The 16,750-nt window shown below is 53.8% G+C and overlaps 1 protein-coding gene and 1 non-coding gene across 6 annotated transcripts in view; both read right to left on the reverse strand.

The window, feature by feature from the left end:
• Positions 1 to 16,750, reverse strand: part of MIDEAS (mitotic deacetylase associated SANT domain protein) — a 64,319-nt gene that overhangs the window by 6,358 nt on the left and 41,211 nt on the right. For 3 of the 5 annotated variants that reach the window (XM_045822408.1, XM_045822407.1, XM_045822410.1), the window contains exons 2-10: positions 13,843 to 15,537; positions 12,395 to 12,694; positions 7,322 to 7,667; positions 5,422 to 5,488; positions 4,782 to 4,924; positions 4,528 to 4,631; positions 4,104 to 4,179; positions 3,297 to 3,385; positions 876 to 1,025 (exon numbers count right to left, since the gene is read on the reverse strand). In XM_045822408.1, coding sequence (XP_045678364.1) covers positions 876 to 1,025; positions 3,297 to 3,385; positions 4,104 to 4,179; positions 4,528 to 4,631; positions 4,782 to 4,924; positions 5,422 to 5,488; positions 7,322 to 7,667; positions 12,395 to 12,694; positions 13,843 to 15,291 — 2,724 coding nt within the window. In that variant the 5' untranslated portion in view covers positions 15,292 to 15,537. The remainder of the gene's footprint in view (positions 1 to 875; positions 1,026 to 3,296; positions 3,386 to 4,103; positions 4,180 to 4,527; positions 4,632 to 4,781; positions 4,925 to 5,421; positions 5,489 to 7,321; positions 7,668 to 12,394; positions 12,695 to 13,842; positions 15,538 to 16,750) is intronic. The other 2 variants (XM_045822411.1, XM_045822412.1) reach the window with 2 other exon arrangements.
• LOC123809026 lies at positions 132 to 264 on the reverse strand. Its single transcript, XR_006783902.1, has one exon. It is a non-coding gene; the product is annotated as a small nucleolar RNA SNORA31 (small nucleolar RNA).

Here is a 16,750-nt window from a genome sequence, read left to right on the forward strand (position 1 = left end):
CAAGATGACTTTAGGTGGATACACGGAAACAGAATGAAGTAACAATCTCTCTTCAATTCTCTTTTGATGCCAATTATATTAAGGACAAAGTCTTTAGTTGGTGTCAACGTGTTTTTTACACGTAGACTTTTTTTTGTATTCCCCTATTCAATCTTGGCTGCCACAATCAGACAGTCAGAAAGCGCGAGGACCCTTTTCTGTTGCATCTGCACTGGGACCTCAGCAGCAGACAGTGACTGCCCCAGGTCTGTCAACTAGATGCATATACTCAGACTTTTAGACTTCAAGAGAGGTCAGGCCTCAGTTTCAGAGCCTTGGCAAGTAATAGTACCTCGACAGAATTTAATAACATCATTTGATTTTCATACACTACATTTATTTTTACTAGTACCTTTGGAGGCAAGCAATACTGGTTTACTATTTATGACTGTGATATAAAGCTTTCCTTTAGGGTAAAAAAGGAGTTGATTTTTAAAAAATTAAGAAATAGCACAAGTGGTATGTGGAAATGACAAAAATAGTAGCGGCGACATACGGTAGGTGCAGAAATAGCAGAGCTCATGAAGGTGTCGGAAGAATGGCTAACACTTGGGAAACGGGGTTAGAGGCCTGCTGTGAGGAGACAGGAAGCTGGTGCCCGTGCAAATGTGCAAACGCTGTGGGAGATTCCCCCAAGCTCTGCATCAGTAAAAGACACTGGCTGACAGGGGAGCCCAAAGGCCCATGGCCAATGTCCAGGACATCAACTCCTGGGGCTGTCAGGGACATTGCCTTCCTCCCTCTGCCCTCCAGGGACTCCTGGAGGGCATGGCCTCAGGCCCCCTGCACCAGCCCCAGCCCAGGCCCTCAGCAGCTGAGTCTGGGAAGGGAATTACCTTAATATCCACTTCAACCTCTTCCTGGGATGCCTTATCATCGCTTGTATCCACATCCCCGAAGGTGAGCGTCCCATTGCGGCCGATTTTCACCTGCTTCTTGTAGGTGTAGTAGAACTCCACACACTGGGCCACGGTCTTGGTCTGGATCTGGTGCGAAGCCAAAACTGGGGTCAGACTTCCTGGTTCAGCTCACCTGCCTGGGGATCCTCCAGCCTTTCTCCCATCTCCGCGTTAACACAGCAAACACGAAACCCATGGGCCCCCAGAATAGAACCACTTCCCAACACCTGCTCTCCACAAACCACTGACCAATTCAACTGACCAAGGCTCCAGCACTATATATTTTTAAAAAAGCTAAAAAGGATGACATAAGGTCACTGGGGAAACTTAAAGATGGACTGCAAATTGGAGAGAATTATTATATCAGTTTAAATTTCTTTGATGATAATGACACTGGTTTTATAGAAGAATAGCCTTGTTTTTAGAAGATATTTGGCTCATGTCATGGTGTCTGTTTTAAAATGTTTTATTTATGAATTTTTAGAGAGAGGTGAGGGAGAGAAACATCTATGTGAGAGACACATCAATCGGTTAGTTGCCTTTTATGCACCCCCAACCAGGGACCTGGCCTGCAACCCAGCCCTGTGCCCTGACCGGGAATCGAACCAGCAACCTTTTGGTTTGTGGGACGATGTCCAATCCACTAAGCCACATTAATCAGGGCATTACTTTTAATTATTAATTAAAACGGGGGGTGGGGAGAGGGAATAGGTGCATGTTTAAGTTTATATAGACACAGAAAGAAAGCAAACATGGCAAATCATATGGGGTTCACTATTCTCTTCTTTCCATTTTTCTGTAAGTTTGGAACTTTCAAAAATAAAAAGTTAAAGGGAAAAATGTCCAGGCACCCTCCACCTTCAAAGCCAGGAGAAACCTTGTGACATAAGACTCCCTTCATCAATTTAGACAGACAATCTCATTCCCCTCCAGGGAGCCACAGCTGACAAGCGAGGACAGAAAAATGTCAAATTATCAAGGGAGGCTAACAAGAAAGCGCTGAAAAACCTGAAGAGGAAGCAGGAGGCCCAAGTCTTGTTCCTAACTCTGCCACCAAAGAGCTGTGTGGCCTTGGTCGGGTCTCCTCGAATGCAAACAGTGAGTGGGGTGAGCCTGGACGCTCTCCAAGGGTCTCCCCAGCTCTGCAGTCCTAGCCCTCCCATCTCACGAATCTACGTGGCCCCTGGGTTTCACGTCTGGGTGGGCTACTTTCCCACACACAGGAAACACAGATGCTGTTTTCTCAGACTCTCTGCACTCCCGAGGGCTCCCAGAATGCTCAGCCCACTGCCGGGCAGCACTGAGGTCCTGCCCACAGAGCCCACGGGGCTGGTGAGGGTCCTCAGGGCCTGAAGAGAAACAGACACGCTCCGTCTCACAGGAATGGCCACATCACCGACTCGTTAATCAGATCCTGTTTGCACGTTTACTATCAATTCTCTCTGGTCATCTGTTTGGCTGACTACTGGTCTGTTCTCTTCATGAAGGTGTTAGGGGCACCTCGGTGCATTTCACAGGCGTGTCCTTTCCAGAAATATTGCCCAATCAGGAACCCAGCAGATGCCTGCCCTTGTAGGAGAATTCACCAGCGCTCTGTCCAGTCCCCAGAGCCCTCCGTGGCACAACCCATAATCCCGGGAGGAGAGAGCGCATTCTCGGAAGCCAGTTCACACCACTCACTCTCCCACAGCTCAGACTTCGCCAGACAGGGCTAGCGGGAAGATGCAAGTCCTCAGACTAGCAAAGCACTTTCGTCTCCCAGAAGAACACAGGGAGAGGACAAGATAAATCTGGGAAAACCAGGCTCGGGCCTCCTCTGCCTGGTCAGCTGAGTTACTGGAGAGAGGCCCCGGGTCTGACAAGAAGGGGGCAGAGGCCCCCACTGAGGTCGGTCACACAGTCACTTGTTGGCTCTGAGTTCCCCTCCTCCTAGGGTGACCTCTCCTCCCCTGCACTGACTGTGGCCCTCCAAGTACCCCAGCCCCCTGGGGAATGGCTCATCTCCACCTCAGCCTGTCTTCTCTTCTTGCTGTCCCTGAGGCAAGTCACTATTTTACGTTGGCTGCCACTGTGTCCGATGCCTGTTCAGGCCTCCCCCTGGATTAAGACCCCAGAGGGTGGCCACACTGCCTTAAAGTGAGGGAAGGGGGCTTAGAACCAAGGCAGGAGAGTCCTGATCTTTTTCCCTTCTTGTTTTGCTCAGAAGGTTGTCTCTGAGGCCACTGAGTATGCCGGATTGAGCATTTTTTAAGAGGGCTCGGTAAGCAACTGCAGGCCCCCCCACCCCGGCAGAGAGAGCCCCAAACCGCGCAGGCAGCTCCTGCCCTCACTTGGCCCTGAGACAGAGCTCCAGCTCACCAGCTTCTGCACCAGGAAGAAATCCTTCTTGTAGATGGCAATGCCCTTGTTGAACAGCTTCCTCTCACTCATCTTCCACTGGTCCGAGCCTGCGGGCGAACAGGGAGCCAGGGTGGTGAGGCGGGCAGGACTGTGCGGACTGTGGGGGCTGGGGGTGGGGGGGATTCTGACCAGCTGACAAGTGTGAGGTCACCCGTCCACAGTCTTGGCAGGCTTTCAGAGCCGGCTCCACAGCCTGCTTCTGCCACTTACTGGCCACGTCACTTAGCCTCCGAACCTCACTCGCCTCACTCTCGAAATGGGAACTCATAGCAGAAGCCGCCCAGTTGTGGCGCAGACTGAATGAGTCGATGCAGGTGGATCTCTTGGTGCCCTGCCTGGCAGGGGTGACACGCACCACTGGACAGGGACTGACACCAGTGGCCGAAATGATTATGGTCACTTGGTCAACATCCCTTTGAAAGCACAGGGCCCAGAAGGGGACCTAGCACCCCGGGAGTTGTCTAAGTCCCAGACACAGGGCGCCAGTCTGGATGTCACTGCCTGTGTTCCTGTGCCGGGGGCTGTGTTCTGAGCTTCTCTGCCCGGACGGGCTCCCGCCTGCCCACGCCTTTCTCTCTTCCTCTCCAGGGCGCAGGAGGCCCCTTGAGAGTCCCCCCAGCTTTGGTGTCAGTTCCCTCACTCTGGCTCGGCCTACCCACCCCCTACCGCCCCACCCAGGGCTGTGACTCAGCACTCTAACGGGGCCCCAGCCATGGGAGACCCCTAGAGGCTCCAGGCCCTGGGCCCACTTCCGGCCAGGCCCACCTGTGTAGTGATAAGTTGCCAGTGGGTGGTTGTGGGGCCTCAGGGGCTTCTTCAGTAGCAGCTTATTCAGCGTTTCCTAAAAGGGAAGTGAAGAACCGGTCAGGGCCCTGGCAGGGGTTTCAGTAGGCAAAACCTAGAGGGCCTCCTCAGGCAGCCGCAGGTGGAGAAGGCCCTCAGTGACAGCTCTGTCTGAAGGTGGGGACCCACTGACCCAGAATCAGGGACCAGGGTGGACGGCAGGACCCTGTGCTGCACAGTCTGGAACTAGGGTTCCCTGGGGCTGAGACCCTACAACCCCCAACCTGGCTATACCCTCCGGCCTGTCCCGGATCAGCATGCCCGCAGGCCTGGCTCCTGGACGGCAGAGGTGGGTTCACGCCAGCCTCCCTGAGGGGCCCTCCCTCTACCGGGGGCAGCGTCTCACCAGGATGTCTCCCCTGGACTCATGTAGACAGTGCAGGGCCAGCTCCTGGTTGGTGCCAGCTCCAGGGAAGATGCTGGAGCAGGCAGCTGTCAGTAGGTCTTCCACTGGATTGTGGGAGCAAGCGGGGGAGGGAGCACAGGGAGGGAGAAGAGGAAATCACCGTCAGGGCTGGGTAGGCTGGGGGGGCAGGTAGGACCAGCCCACCCACCTACCCGGCCATCTTTGCTTGCCGGCTCAGCTCCCCTCTCACTCACCTTGCCTCTGCTTTTCATGGCTGCTCTCTAAGTTCTCCCAAGGCTGCCACACCAAGTCAGCCTTGTGGGGGTCCGCAGCTGCCAGGGCACGATCCCTCAATGGGGGGATTTCCGCTTGGAACCGGGAGCCTACATTGATCCGTCTGCCGGGGTGGAAAGGGCAGGGAGTGAGGCTCACCTTGGGGGGCGGGGGGATCTGGTTTCCTCCCTGGGGATGGGAGCAGATGCCGAGGGCAGCGGCAGAGGCTGAGCATGACAAGGCCTCAGCTGGGTATAAGGGAAGCTGGCTTCTGTGAGGACAGCCTGGCAAGTGGCACCTAGTACCACCAGAAAGGCAAGGCCCAGGTGTTGGGAAGAGAAGGAGCTCCAGGTTTACAGGCAGGGAAGGGGTCTCTCGGACTACCCTTCTAATTCTCAGAGGCAAAGGCAAGTCAAGCCAGACCCTGCCTTTCCCTGTGACTTATATACAGAAGCAGGGTGAGGAGAGTAACGCCCATGGCCAACTGCAGAAGCCCAATGGGGCCTGCTCAGCCCTCTGCAGGCCCTGCAGAGCACTCCTCTTCTCGCAGGGCCCACCTGAATGGTCTGGATCCCACCTGGCCACCCTCATACCCCGGGCCAGAAGCAGGGCTGCACTTACGGCTCAATGCTCACTGGGGTGGCTTCCCCCATCACAGAGAGGACAGGTGGGGTGACTTCAGCGCTATCTATGGGACAAAAGGCAGGTTGGTACACAGCACCCTACTTGCTTCAGCAAAGCCCTTTCTCCCTGACCACAGGTGGCTGCTCTACATGCCTGAGAACCACAGTGGGGACTGACATAGGTTCATCCCCAGAAATCAGGCACCCTGAGTCTTGGCTCCCAGTCTGCAATAGTGACAGCTGTGACTTTACCAAGTATGTGGATGCCTCTGCTGCTCACACCTGCTAAAAGGGGCTATTCCCACCTATCTCCTAAGGTCAAGGTGAGGACCGAATGAAATCACGCACGAAGCCCAGCCCCGGGAGGTCCCACACCACAGAGTTAACTCCAGCCTTACACCGTGGTTGCACTGGTGAAAAGGCTGAAACTTCAAGCACACCAGCGAGGTGGCGAAGAAGACCGCTGCTTCATAATTATCTTATCGCCTCCTTGCTGGGTGTTCCACCTCAGTTTCTCCTGAGCTAAATGATCAAGACACTCCCTTACGCAAAAACAAAATCTTTGCCGACTCTTCTCTGCCACGTGAGACAAAACCTGCACCCTTCCATCTCCGCCTCCCAGCAGCCTCTGGCCTGGACCCTGGGTCCCAGCAGACTGCTTACACGTGGCCCGCCCTTTCCCTGCACACACCTACCTGCAGGCCTTTCCCCACTCATTTCCTCTGCCTAGTGTGTCCTTCCCACCCCTTCACAGCTCAAGCTCCGTTCTAGCCCCACCCTCTACCAAATGCTTTCTTCTCTACCCCAGGCTGGCAGAGCCTCTGCAGGTTTCAGAGCTTGGGGTCTGCGTCACTCACTGACTGCCTGGGACCTCTGCTTTTCCGCATCCTAGGTCTCCTGGTCAACTCCCTAATGACCCGAGAACAAACCATGGTGTCCCTAGACACTATTGGAACCCTCACAGGAGCTGACTCAAGGCTTTACACTCAAGTGTTTGATAAATAAGCATACACCGACACACCTTTTCTTTGCTGCCATTCTGGTCTCTACAGTGACTTCTTCCCACACAACCCAGGCAGGGAGAGAACCTTCCAATCTTGGAGTGCAAGTGGGAGGGCAGCCGGCCGCCAGCCCAGGTGAGCTATTTCTCACCCATAGACACCAGGGGGCACCAGAGAGCTAAACCATGGGTGAGGTCAGGATCAGAGGTTGATCTGGTGACTGCAGTGCCTAGTCTTTGTGCTACCCTCCGGCAGTGTTCACTCCCTCTTAAACCTCTCCACCACCCTAAGAGATAGCACTATCACGTTTTTCAGAGGAAATGGATCCTTTTGTGGAACGGGCAACATTTTTCAGCAGTTCACCACCCTCGCAAGCCAAGATGTCTGCTCTCGGCCAAAATGACCCAGGAGAAAGGATCTGCCATATAATATTAAGGGCAAACGGGACGCATCGGGCACGGTGTTCCGTGCTTGACATGTGTTAATGCATTTGCAGCTAAACACAACCTTGTGAGGCAGCTATTAGGATGAACCGTAGGAAACTGCTATTTGTGGATCTAAAAATAGTTGAATACTGGCAATTTCATCACTAACCAGATACTACTAATATGCTCATCTAAACACTAAAGAAACTGTCGCCCAGGGAGTTTAAATGATTTGCACAGGGGATGCAACAGTGAATGGGGCAACTGAGATTTCTGGCCAAGCAGTCAGGCTGGAGCCCCTCCCCCACCCTAAGTGTTCTTAAACCAGGACTACCTCCCTCTCTTGGACAAAACAGAGTGCAGAGCCCCTTTCCTCACAGCACAGCAGCACCCCCAAAATGACTCTCATCCCTGCCCACTGCCTTCCCTGCCGCACTCCCTGCCCCACGGCCACAGAGGCAGGGTCACTCACTGGACCGTAGCAGGGTACGATGGGCACTCTTTGGCGTGATGGGCGGAGGGGCTGGGATGCTGCTCGTGGACATGATGGCGTTGAAATAGAGGCCGGAGCCTTCCCGCACGGGGCTGAGGATGGGAGGCGGTGTGTAGGGGGGCAGCTCAAAGCTCCGCTCAGAGGGGTGGTCGGCCAGGCGGACAGGAGAGCGCAGGTGGCTCTGGTACGGGGTGATGTTGGAGTAGACTGGAGGGGCGATAAAAGTGCCCGCCTTGGTGGGGATGATCAGGGGCTCAGGCCGCGGCCGCTGCTTTGGTTTCCGCACAGAAGGTTCCCCCTCCAACTTGACATTCATGTCTTCAGCCTGGAGAAGGAAAGAGAACCAAGATGGCTCAGCCTCCTATGTTCTTAAATACTGAAGTCTTGATCACTGCTTGCTGGTCTCACCGTTGGAACGCGGCCTGCCCACCACACCCAGCCACGCCTGCCGGAGGCAGGGGGCCGGTCCCAAAGCCCTCCCTACTGTCTCCTCTGGGGCAGAGGTCAGCAAGCTGTTCCTGTCAGGGGCCGAACAGTAAACGTAGGCTTTGTGCACCACGTGGGGTCCCCATCACACAGTCTTCTTCCCCAGCTCCCCTCCCCCATCTTCAAAAACAATTCTTTAAAAATGGAAGAACCATTCTTAAGTCTGAATAGTTCCTGCTGTGAAGTGTGCCATAGGGCAGAGGACCATAGTGTTATAGCTGAGGTCCAGGCTCTGCGGCTGGATTGCTCAGACTGGGATCCGCCTCCTCCACTTACCACTTAAATCACTTAACACCCTGTGTGTCATCATTTTTAACATGGGGATAATAAGCCCCTGCCTAATGGGGTAGCCGTGAGGACTAAGTGAATTAATCAGAGGCAATCACTGAGGACAGCACCTGATACATAGTAACTGCTCAGTAAGTTCTAGCTGCTATTACTACTTAAACTCTAGGCTCTGCATTAGATGGAAGCCCCTACTATGTGACAAGAACTGAGCTGGGCATGGAACCCATGTCCAACAGAACGAATGGGACAGTCCTGTCCTCGGAGAACTTTTGTTCCCATGGGATTAGTCCTGCCATCAGAGGCCAGCCCGCTCATGCTGTCCAAGGTCAGCCCTCCTGGCTTCCACTGCTCCCTGCTTGGTATGCCTCATGGGTCTCCGCATAAAACAGAAGGCAGAGCTGTAAGGAGCAGAGCCCAACGCGGGCAGCAACATACTGACCATCTCCCTGGGTGCACAGTCGGCCGACACGTGAGGCTGGCTACTCTGACCGAGCGGGCCTGGGGACAGCGGCCCTTTCCCCTTCCCAGGCTCCTGCCCCACGAGGCCTTGCTGCGGAGGGCCCCGACCCCCCGTGAGGCCTCGGCCGTGTCCTTTAGCCATGCGTGCCCTCCCTGCTCTTCTGCAGAGGCGGACCCAATGATGTTGTTTGTTCTTTCTCCCTCAGAGGAATGATATGATTCAACAGGAAAAAAAGTGAAGTAGAGCCAAAGGCCCCTGAACTTGCTACACAAGAAATCCAGCCTGAACGCAGAGAGCTGCAGTGATGTGTGATTTTATAGTAAGGGAAATGGAGTTAAACTATTCTGAACATTTGATCATATATTTTGTATTGATTTCAGAAAGGGAGGGAAGCGGGGCGAAGGGAGGGGAGTCCTTATGTATGAGGTACTTCAGACACAAACCCAAGTCCACACAGAGGCAACGATATGATGTTTGGGATTTGCTTCCAAAAAAAACCATCCAGTGGCAGGAGGAAGTGGAAGCACAAATGAAAGAAGGTTGATTATATTCTGACAGCTACATGTTGAGGTTCATTATACCGTTCTCTATACTTTCATGCAAGATGGAAAATGTCTGTACTACAAAGAAAAATACTGAGTAACTAAAACAAAAAATAAACCTCCCCGCCAAGCCTGGTGTGGGAAAAGTACTCAGGGACAGGGATTCAGGAGACCCAAATTCCAGGCCTGGGTCTGCTAGTACGTGGCTGAATGACCTTAGGGACATCTCATGCCTTTTCTGGATCTCCCTCCTCATCTTTGTTTTTGTTTTTTTTTAATTCTTTTTTTTTAAGATTTTATTTATTTTTAGAGAGGGAAGGGAGGGAGAAAGAGAGAGAAACATCAATGTGCGGTTGCTGGTGGTTATGGCCTGCAACACAGACATGTACCCTGGCTGGGAATCGAACCTGCGACACTTTGGTTCGCAGCCCACGCTCAATCCACTGAGCTACACCAGCCAGGTCTCCCTCCTCATCTTTGAAACGGGTGTGCTGAGCTGTGTAGGTGCTCAGGCTCCTTCCTGCCCACCCCCAGCACAAGCTTCCAGGCCTCTGATCTCCACCACAAACATCCCCAACCAGAGAACAAGGCCCCAGAGAGCAGAGGCTGTGCTGCTCACGACAGTCTCGGAGCTCCCCTTCCCGTTACACAGGACAGGCACGCAGGCCGACTCCCACTGAGAACAACTGAAAAAAAAAAATCTGGACTCAAGAGAAAAGCCACATTTCTGAAGGTATCGGAGAGCAAGCAAGTTGGCCAAGAATTAAAGCGCCGAGATCCAGCAGAAGAGGGAAGTCAGAGAAGTGAACCAGCACGTGAAGTTCTGTTTTCCCTCGAGTGGAGGCCACGACCGGGAGAGGCAACTGAGAGGTGGAGAAAATGAAGCGAGCGTCAAATAAATTCAAGGAGCTAGCAGAATACATCTTGGAGTTGAGTGCTTGTCAAGGAAGCAGAGCCTGGTTAACCCCCCGGGCTGCGGACTGAGGCTCCAAAGGGCTATATCCTCAGAATGCAGGCGAGTCTGCTGCAGACTCGTCCTGACACGGACTCCTGCCCAGCTTCCAACCATCTCCTCTCTACCACGATCCAATCTCTGGGAAACTTAAAGTAATCCAGGACACCTGGTGCTCTTTGCTCCTGTGAGATGCAAAGATAAATTTTGTCTGGAAGAGGAGACCCTCATCCAGAGTCTTTAACTGCCTCCATAACTCTTCATATGTCAATGTCTGACATTAACAAAACCCCAACAGACATACAAGAAACCAAGATGTGGTTTCCCATGGGGGTCCTATTAATGAAGTTATCAGCAATGAACTTTAAGAGAAAACTATGCAATAAAATAAAAGGTAATGCTGAGAATTTCATCCAAGAACTAGAAACTGTAAAAATGAACCACATGGAGACTCGGTGACTGAAAAACAAATAAGAACACAATGAATGGGCTTAACCACCCATTAAGCACAGCTGAGGAGAACTGGTGACCCGAAAGACAGGTCAGACTTAAAAATAAGGGAAATACAGAAAAGCGCACGACAGACAAAGTAGGGGATACGGTGAAAGGCACTAACAATTGTGTAACTAGAGTCCCAAACAGAGAAGAGAAAATGGGGCAGAAGAAAGATTCAAGAAGCACTCCAAGCTCTGAACAGGGTAATTACAAAGAAAACCACACTTAGTATAATGGCAAAACTATTGAACGTTGATGACCAAAACTAAAAACCTTAAAAGCAGCAAGATTAAAAGATACCTCACATTCAAAGGAGCAACAATACGACTTCTAGTGATTCCTCAACACCAACTACAATGGAAGCCTGAAGACAATGGAATAATATCTTCAAATTTGACAAAAGGAAAAAAAAAGCTACCAACACAGAATTCTCTACCTAGCAAAATTATCTTTTAACATTGAGGATGAAATAAACACATTCAGACAATCCGAGAGTAAGACAGTTCATCACCAAGAGGGAAGACGGAGGGTGTTCTCCGAGCAGCATGTACTCGATCTGAGACGGTGGCCTGGCGATGCGAGAAGAAATAAAGAGCGAATCTAAAATGAATAACTAACAAAACAATAATGTTATGTCCTGTCAATATAGAGAGAATGAAAATATGTATCAATAATTCTGCAAGTTAGAGGTTGGGGGAAATGGAGTTAAATATGTTGTTAAGAACTTTGCACTGTCTAGGCAGAGGCAAAATACTAACTTGTATTAGATTTCAGTAAGCCAAGAATGCACATTTTAATCGCTAGTGGCCCTTCTTAACCGGAGAATTAAGCCTTAATGTCATGAGACATTCACTGTACGTAATGAGCTAACAGTTCTCCCCCTACATCTAGAATTGTAGTAATTGTGTACAATACCATCCTCCAGAGAACTGAGAGAACAGTCACTCAATAGTCTTTCCATAGGGCTTAATTCTCTCACAGAAATCCAGGTAACAAAGGCTGCTAGGGTAATCACTAGGAGAGTAATAAATAAATATACTGTTAATGAGTTAATGAAGAAGGGAAATGAAATTACAAACCCATTTGCTCCAAAGGAAAAGAAAAAAGGGGAGGGGGGCGCAGACAGGGCAGGATGGGATGAACAGCAAAGAGGAGACGGTAGATTCAAACTCAATGACACCAGTAATTACATTAAATGTAAATGGTATCAATGCTCTAGTTAAAAGACAAAGGTTACTAGAACAGATAATAACAAACCCCATTATATGCCCTTTGAAGGAGCAGAAGGATACAGAAAGGCAGAAAGTAAAAGGATGGAAGAGATACATATTCTCCAACACAAACCAAAGAAAGCGAAATGTGGACAAAGTAGACTTTAAAAGGTAAAAAGATTACTGAAGATAAAAAGATACACTTCATAATGGTAAAGTGTCTAATCTAGTTCTAGATGAATATTCAACTAATAACATTGCATCAAAACGTGTTACCCATTTACTGATAGAACTGAAAGACGCAGAAAAAATCTGTCTCAGTGGGAGGTTCCAACATGCACGTCTGTCCCACGGGACAAGCAAACATCTCTGCCTCTCAGTGCCTAATGCAGGGCCCGACCCACATTAAAGGCCTGATCAAAATTCGGTGGCCTGGAATGAAAGATTCATGCACCCTAGGTTTTTCCTAGACAGTCTCAATTTCAAGTATAAAACTGTCTCACCCCCAAGAGTGCCTTTGTCCAGTTTAGGTTGGAAATTTTGTCCTTTCCCCGCAGGGGAGCAGGTCCCCGGGAGCACTCGGGTACTGGAGGTGTTGGCGTGGAGAGCCTCTCTTACCTGAGCTGGGGCATCAGTCCCGGGGATGCGGGTGGACCGCCTGCGGGTGACAATGACCGACGGCTTGTGTTCAGCAGGGTTCTGTTCGAGACCCTTCCCATCCTCGTCAGCACCTCCGGCTTGGGCCGCCTCGGCTGGGTCCACAGTCCGCACAGGCACAGACACGGGGATGATGAGGGGCACCATCCCGCTGTCCTCTCGTGCTCGCTTGGCAGCTAAGGAGGGCTCAGAAAACTCCACCCCGCACTTGGTGGTTGAAGCCAGCACACTTTTCCGCTTCTCCTCAGAGCCATTGGCCTCCTGGAGAAGGGAAGGGAGGGGCAGCAGAGGTGAGGTTCAGAAGGTAAGTCCTCATTTGCTGGTCTAGGACCCCCAGTCCCACTTGATTCGGAGATTCAAATGCCCATCACGGTTCCCACTGGGCTCTGATCACCCGGCCTTTCCCCGACACCTGTTCTCCCGCCACATTCCCAAATATTCTGTGACCTCCTTTCTGCCAGGCTCCCCATCCTGGCCTGGAGCAGGTCGCCAGGTGGCCACAAGTGCCACAGATGTGTTCTTCTCGGCCTGCACAGTGAGTGGCATGTGAAAAAGTATCTAAATATTCAAAGCGTATCTCTGTAACAGAAAGTTAAGGAAGGAGCCTGTGGCAAAGTAAGGGTGGTCTTTGTATCTCTCCCCACTGGCAACTGGCTGGGGTGAAGTCAAGTTCTGCAGCCTCCTCCGTGTCAGCCTGGCCCCGCAGGCCTCAAGGGTGAGGCCTCGAGTGAAGGAAGGTGCGAACGCTAGCTTTGGGGTCGGGTACGAGGCTTCCAGGCTAGCTTTGAGACCTCGGGGAGTCCCACCTGGGGCTCTGTTTCCTCAGCAATAAGACAGGATAAAGGACAGCACCCCTCTTACAGGGTTTAATGATAAATTATTGTGATCAAGTGTGAGAAACTCCAAGTACAACATAGGTGTTCAAGCTCTGCTCATTCTTCTCTGTTGCTACTGTCTCTTCTTTTAAGTCAACTTTCTTGCAGTATAACTTACACAAAAAGTGCACCTATTTTTAATTACAGTTCGATGCATTTTGACAAGTATAAGCACCTGTGTAACGGCTACCGTAGTCTTGTCCTTTAGCATACCGGATCTGGAAACCACCTCACCTCCCACTATTCCGAGTCCCCCAAGCCTCCAGTGCAGAAGCCAACCCATGAGGGTATATTGTGCTTCCTGCCCACAACCCTGCATGCGTGTAAACCTCGTCTTCCCCTCAGGTGCAGATACACCTAGATAGAGATTCTTTGCGTGCAGGGAGTTCAGAACTCCCTGAAATGCATGGGTTCTTTCACTTTCATCTATGAAGTGAGAAAAGTGCCTTTGTGGACCTGGAGTCACGTGCCCTCCCCACACGCAGCTCACCCCCGCCCTCGACTGGCCCGGCCCCCACCCCGTGCCCCTCTCACCTTTGCGTTCTGCAGCGAGGCCAGCTCCACTGCCTTCTGGGCCAGGGTCAGCAAGTTGGCTTCCTGGGATGCCCGGCGCCTCCTCCTCGTGCTCTGGATCACCCCGCCCCGTAGCACCTGCCCACAGTCCCCTACGCCCACTGCCCGCATGCCCTCTTCGCAGCCCATGCCAGGAGCCCCCCGCTCCCGACCATTGGCTGCCAGTCTCTCCCCATCAGACAGCAACTGCGAATCCCTCAGCTCCAGCGGGAATCTCAGACCTTCATGATGAGGCTGTCCCAGGGAGCCAGGTGGTGGCTGCTTTGGGGGCCAGTGATGTAGGAACAGGTTGGCGGCAGCGTCCTGCCCAGGCTGGGTGCCAGCCCCATCCAGGGCAGTGGAAGGCAGGACGCCCTCCTTGGAGAGGCGGCGGGAACGGCGGGGGAAGGCGATCTGGGCCTGAGGTAGCACAGGCTGCGGGGCTGACTCCTGCAGGAGGGCCTTGCGCAGTTCTGGGTTCATATCGGGGTTGGGGGGGAAGGGGTAGGGCACCATGCCGTGGTGGTGCGTCAGGTGGGACTGCCCCAGCGGTCCGGCAGGCTGCAGGCTGAAATCCTGGGACTGCTGGGAGGGCGGCTGCTGCATGGGGTAAAAGTTCTCAAAGAGCTGCATCTGGGGCAGAGCTCCCTGCTGCTGCTGCGGCTGCGGCTGCTTCTGCGGCGGGAAGGTGGCCACGGGGTTCGGGGGTGGTGGGCCTTGCCGGAAGACCTGCCGGTTCACCTGGTGGCCGAACGCCAGCTGGAAGGGTTGCAGGGGCAGCGTTTGGTTTGGGGGCTTTTTGGCCACATGGTACGAGTTCAGGGGTGCTTGGGGCCGCCCTACCTCCAGCTGTACCTTCTGTGGCATCATGGGCCGCACGGCGTTTTCGTAGCGGTCCAGGGGCAACCCCCCTCCTTTCTCTCGCTTCAGGGCCTCGGGGTGGTTGTAGTAGGGAGAGACCCCCATGCCAGGATGAGGGCTCCCTTTGTGTCCGCCGTAGAAGGTCAGGCTGTGGCAGTTCCACGCTGGGTGGGGCGGAGGCTGGCCTGGCTGCTGTTGCCAGCCACTGTCACTGGCGCCCCCACCCGCTCCGTGCTCGGGGACCCGTCCCGGAGCCATCACAGAGTTGGGCCACTTTGAGCCCACCTGCTGGGGCAGCATGGTCGCCGGGGTCCGCTCAGACCCATACACCACGGAGTTCAGCAGGGCCAGGCTGTTGGGGAGTTCCATGGGCTGGGAGGCAGGGGCGGCCCCTGTTGGGCCCTCGTGCCCGAAGTAAGGCTCCTCCTTCACTCTGGTGGACTGTGGAGGGCCCGGGGGCTGCTGTGGGGCCTGCAGGGGTGGGGGCTGCTCCTTGGGAGCTGCTTCCTGGTCCCCAAAGAGGCAACGCTTCCGCTTGTTCTGCCCCTTGGGCTGGGCCTGGAGGTTCATGGTGTGGCCAGTGGGGCCTGGCAGTGAGACCTACTTTACCAGTCGCCCATCCCCTGGGGGAAGGTCCTGCTGGGAGCCTTGCCCTGGTCCAGAAGCCAGCGGAAGCCGGACAGGGGCAGAGAGAAATGCTGGACGCTGCCGTCAGGCGCAGGGAGAGAGAACTGCTGGCCGTTCCTTCCTCCTCACGAGACGCTCTCGAGCTTGTCTACTCTGCCCAGTTCATGACGCTCCACAGGGGCCTGGAGCCTGCGGACGGAAGCATAGTAACAGTGTCAGCCACAGCTCCCCGGATGCCCCAGACTCAGCACAGCGTGAAGGAGGGGCCTCCGAGGCCCTGCAGCCGCTCGGTTATGTAATTTGTGAAACACAAAGGCGCCTGCCAAGGGTGGGTGGGGGGGCGGGCTGCGATCCGGCCGGGGCTCCTGCAGCCAAGCTGGCAGAGGGGCGACGAGGACAGCGCTGGGTCCCCTTCCCCTCTTAAGCCAGGCCTCAGCCCACTGGGCAGCCGGGCCTGGTCCTCCCCATCTGTTCGGGCAGTGGCCTCCCCACCGGACCCAGAAGGAGCTGTATTCAGGCCATGCCTGGTCTGAGGCTACAAGCACACATCTCAGTCACGGAAGGTGGAGAGAACGGGGTGGTTCCCAGCTGTGCTGCCCAGCGTCAGGAGCCCACCAGGGCCTTGCAGAGCCGGGGGCCCAGGGCTAGGCTCCCGTCCTTCGTCCTTCGCAAGGAGGCTTGCAGGTGAGGCCCCAGAAGGGTGTGTGCCGTCCTGGCCCCACCCCTGGGAGGACCTGCCGGGCGGGACTGGGACTGCCAGAGTGTTCCCCAAACTGGCAGAGGAACCTGTTCCGCAGCCCAGGCTGGCTGGAGGCGGGATGCCACCTGGTAGCTGGCCGGCAGTCCTCGCCCACCCTGCTCCACGGCCGAAGAGCACCTGGCGTCTTGAGCCACAACACGATGCTGAAGGGGTGCAGGCTGCTAGAACTTCGGTCTGAAATGTTTCCCTACAGCACGGGGTGACGGTGCTTCTGTGTTTTCTAACTTGATTAAAAACCAACCAACAAAACACAAAAACCAGGTCGCTCTGTTTATCCTGCTACAGAACACAGAATCAAGACCAGTATAACTTACATGTATAACTTGCACGCATTTTCAAAGTCTTTCTTCAGAAGGGGTTCTATTATTTTCCCTGAGAAGCTGGAGACGGTGGGAGCTGCAAGACCCACCTCTTCCCCGGGCTAATGTTCTGGTCCTGAGCCACTCAGGCTGGGAGGGAACGGGCGGGGGAGCTAAAGAAACCCTGGGGAAATCTGCAAGTCCAGGCCGACCTCAGCCCGTCCATGCTGCAGGTCACTGTTAGCAGCCTGGGAGTTCCCAGGAGACCGGCAGAAGGCAGAGGAGGGCATGGTCTGGGCGGCACCCGGCAGGCGCTGGTACGGAGCCCCGAAGCCCGGGCTAC

This window comes from Phyllostomus hastatus, unplaced genomic scaffold, assembly GCF_019186645.2.
Source record: "Phyllostomus hastatus isolate PE091 unplaced genomic scaffold, TTU_PhHast_1.1 phas_scaffold_501, whole genome shotgun sequence".
Taxonomy (NCBI): Eukaryota; Metazoa; Chordata; class Mammalia; order Chiroptera; family Phyllostomidae; genus Phyllostomus; species Phyllostomus hastatus.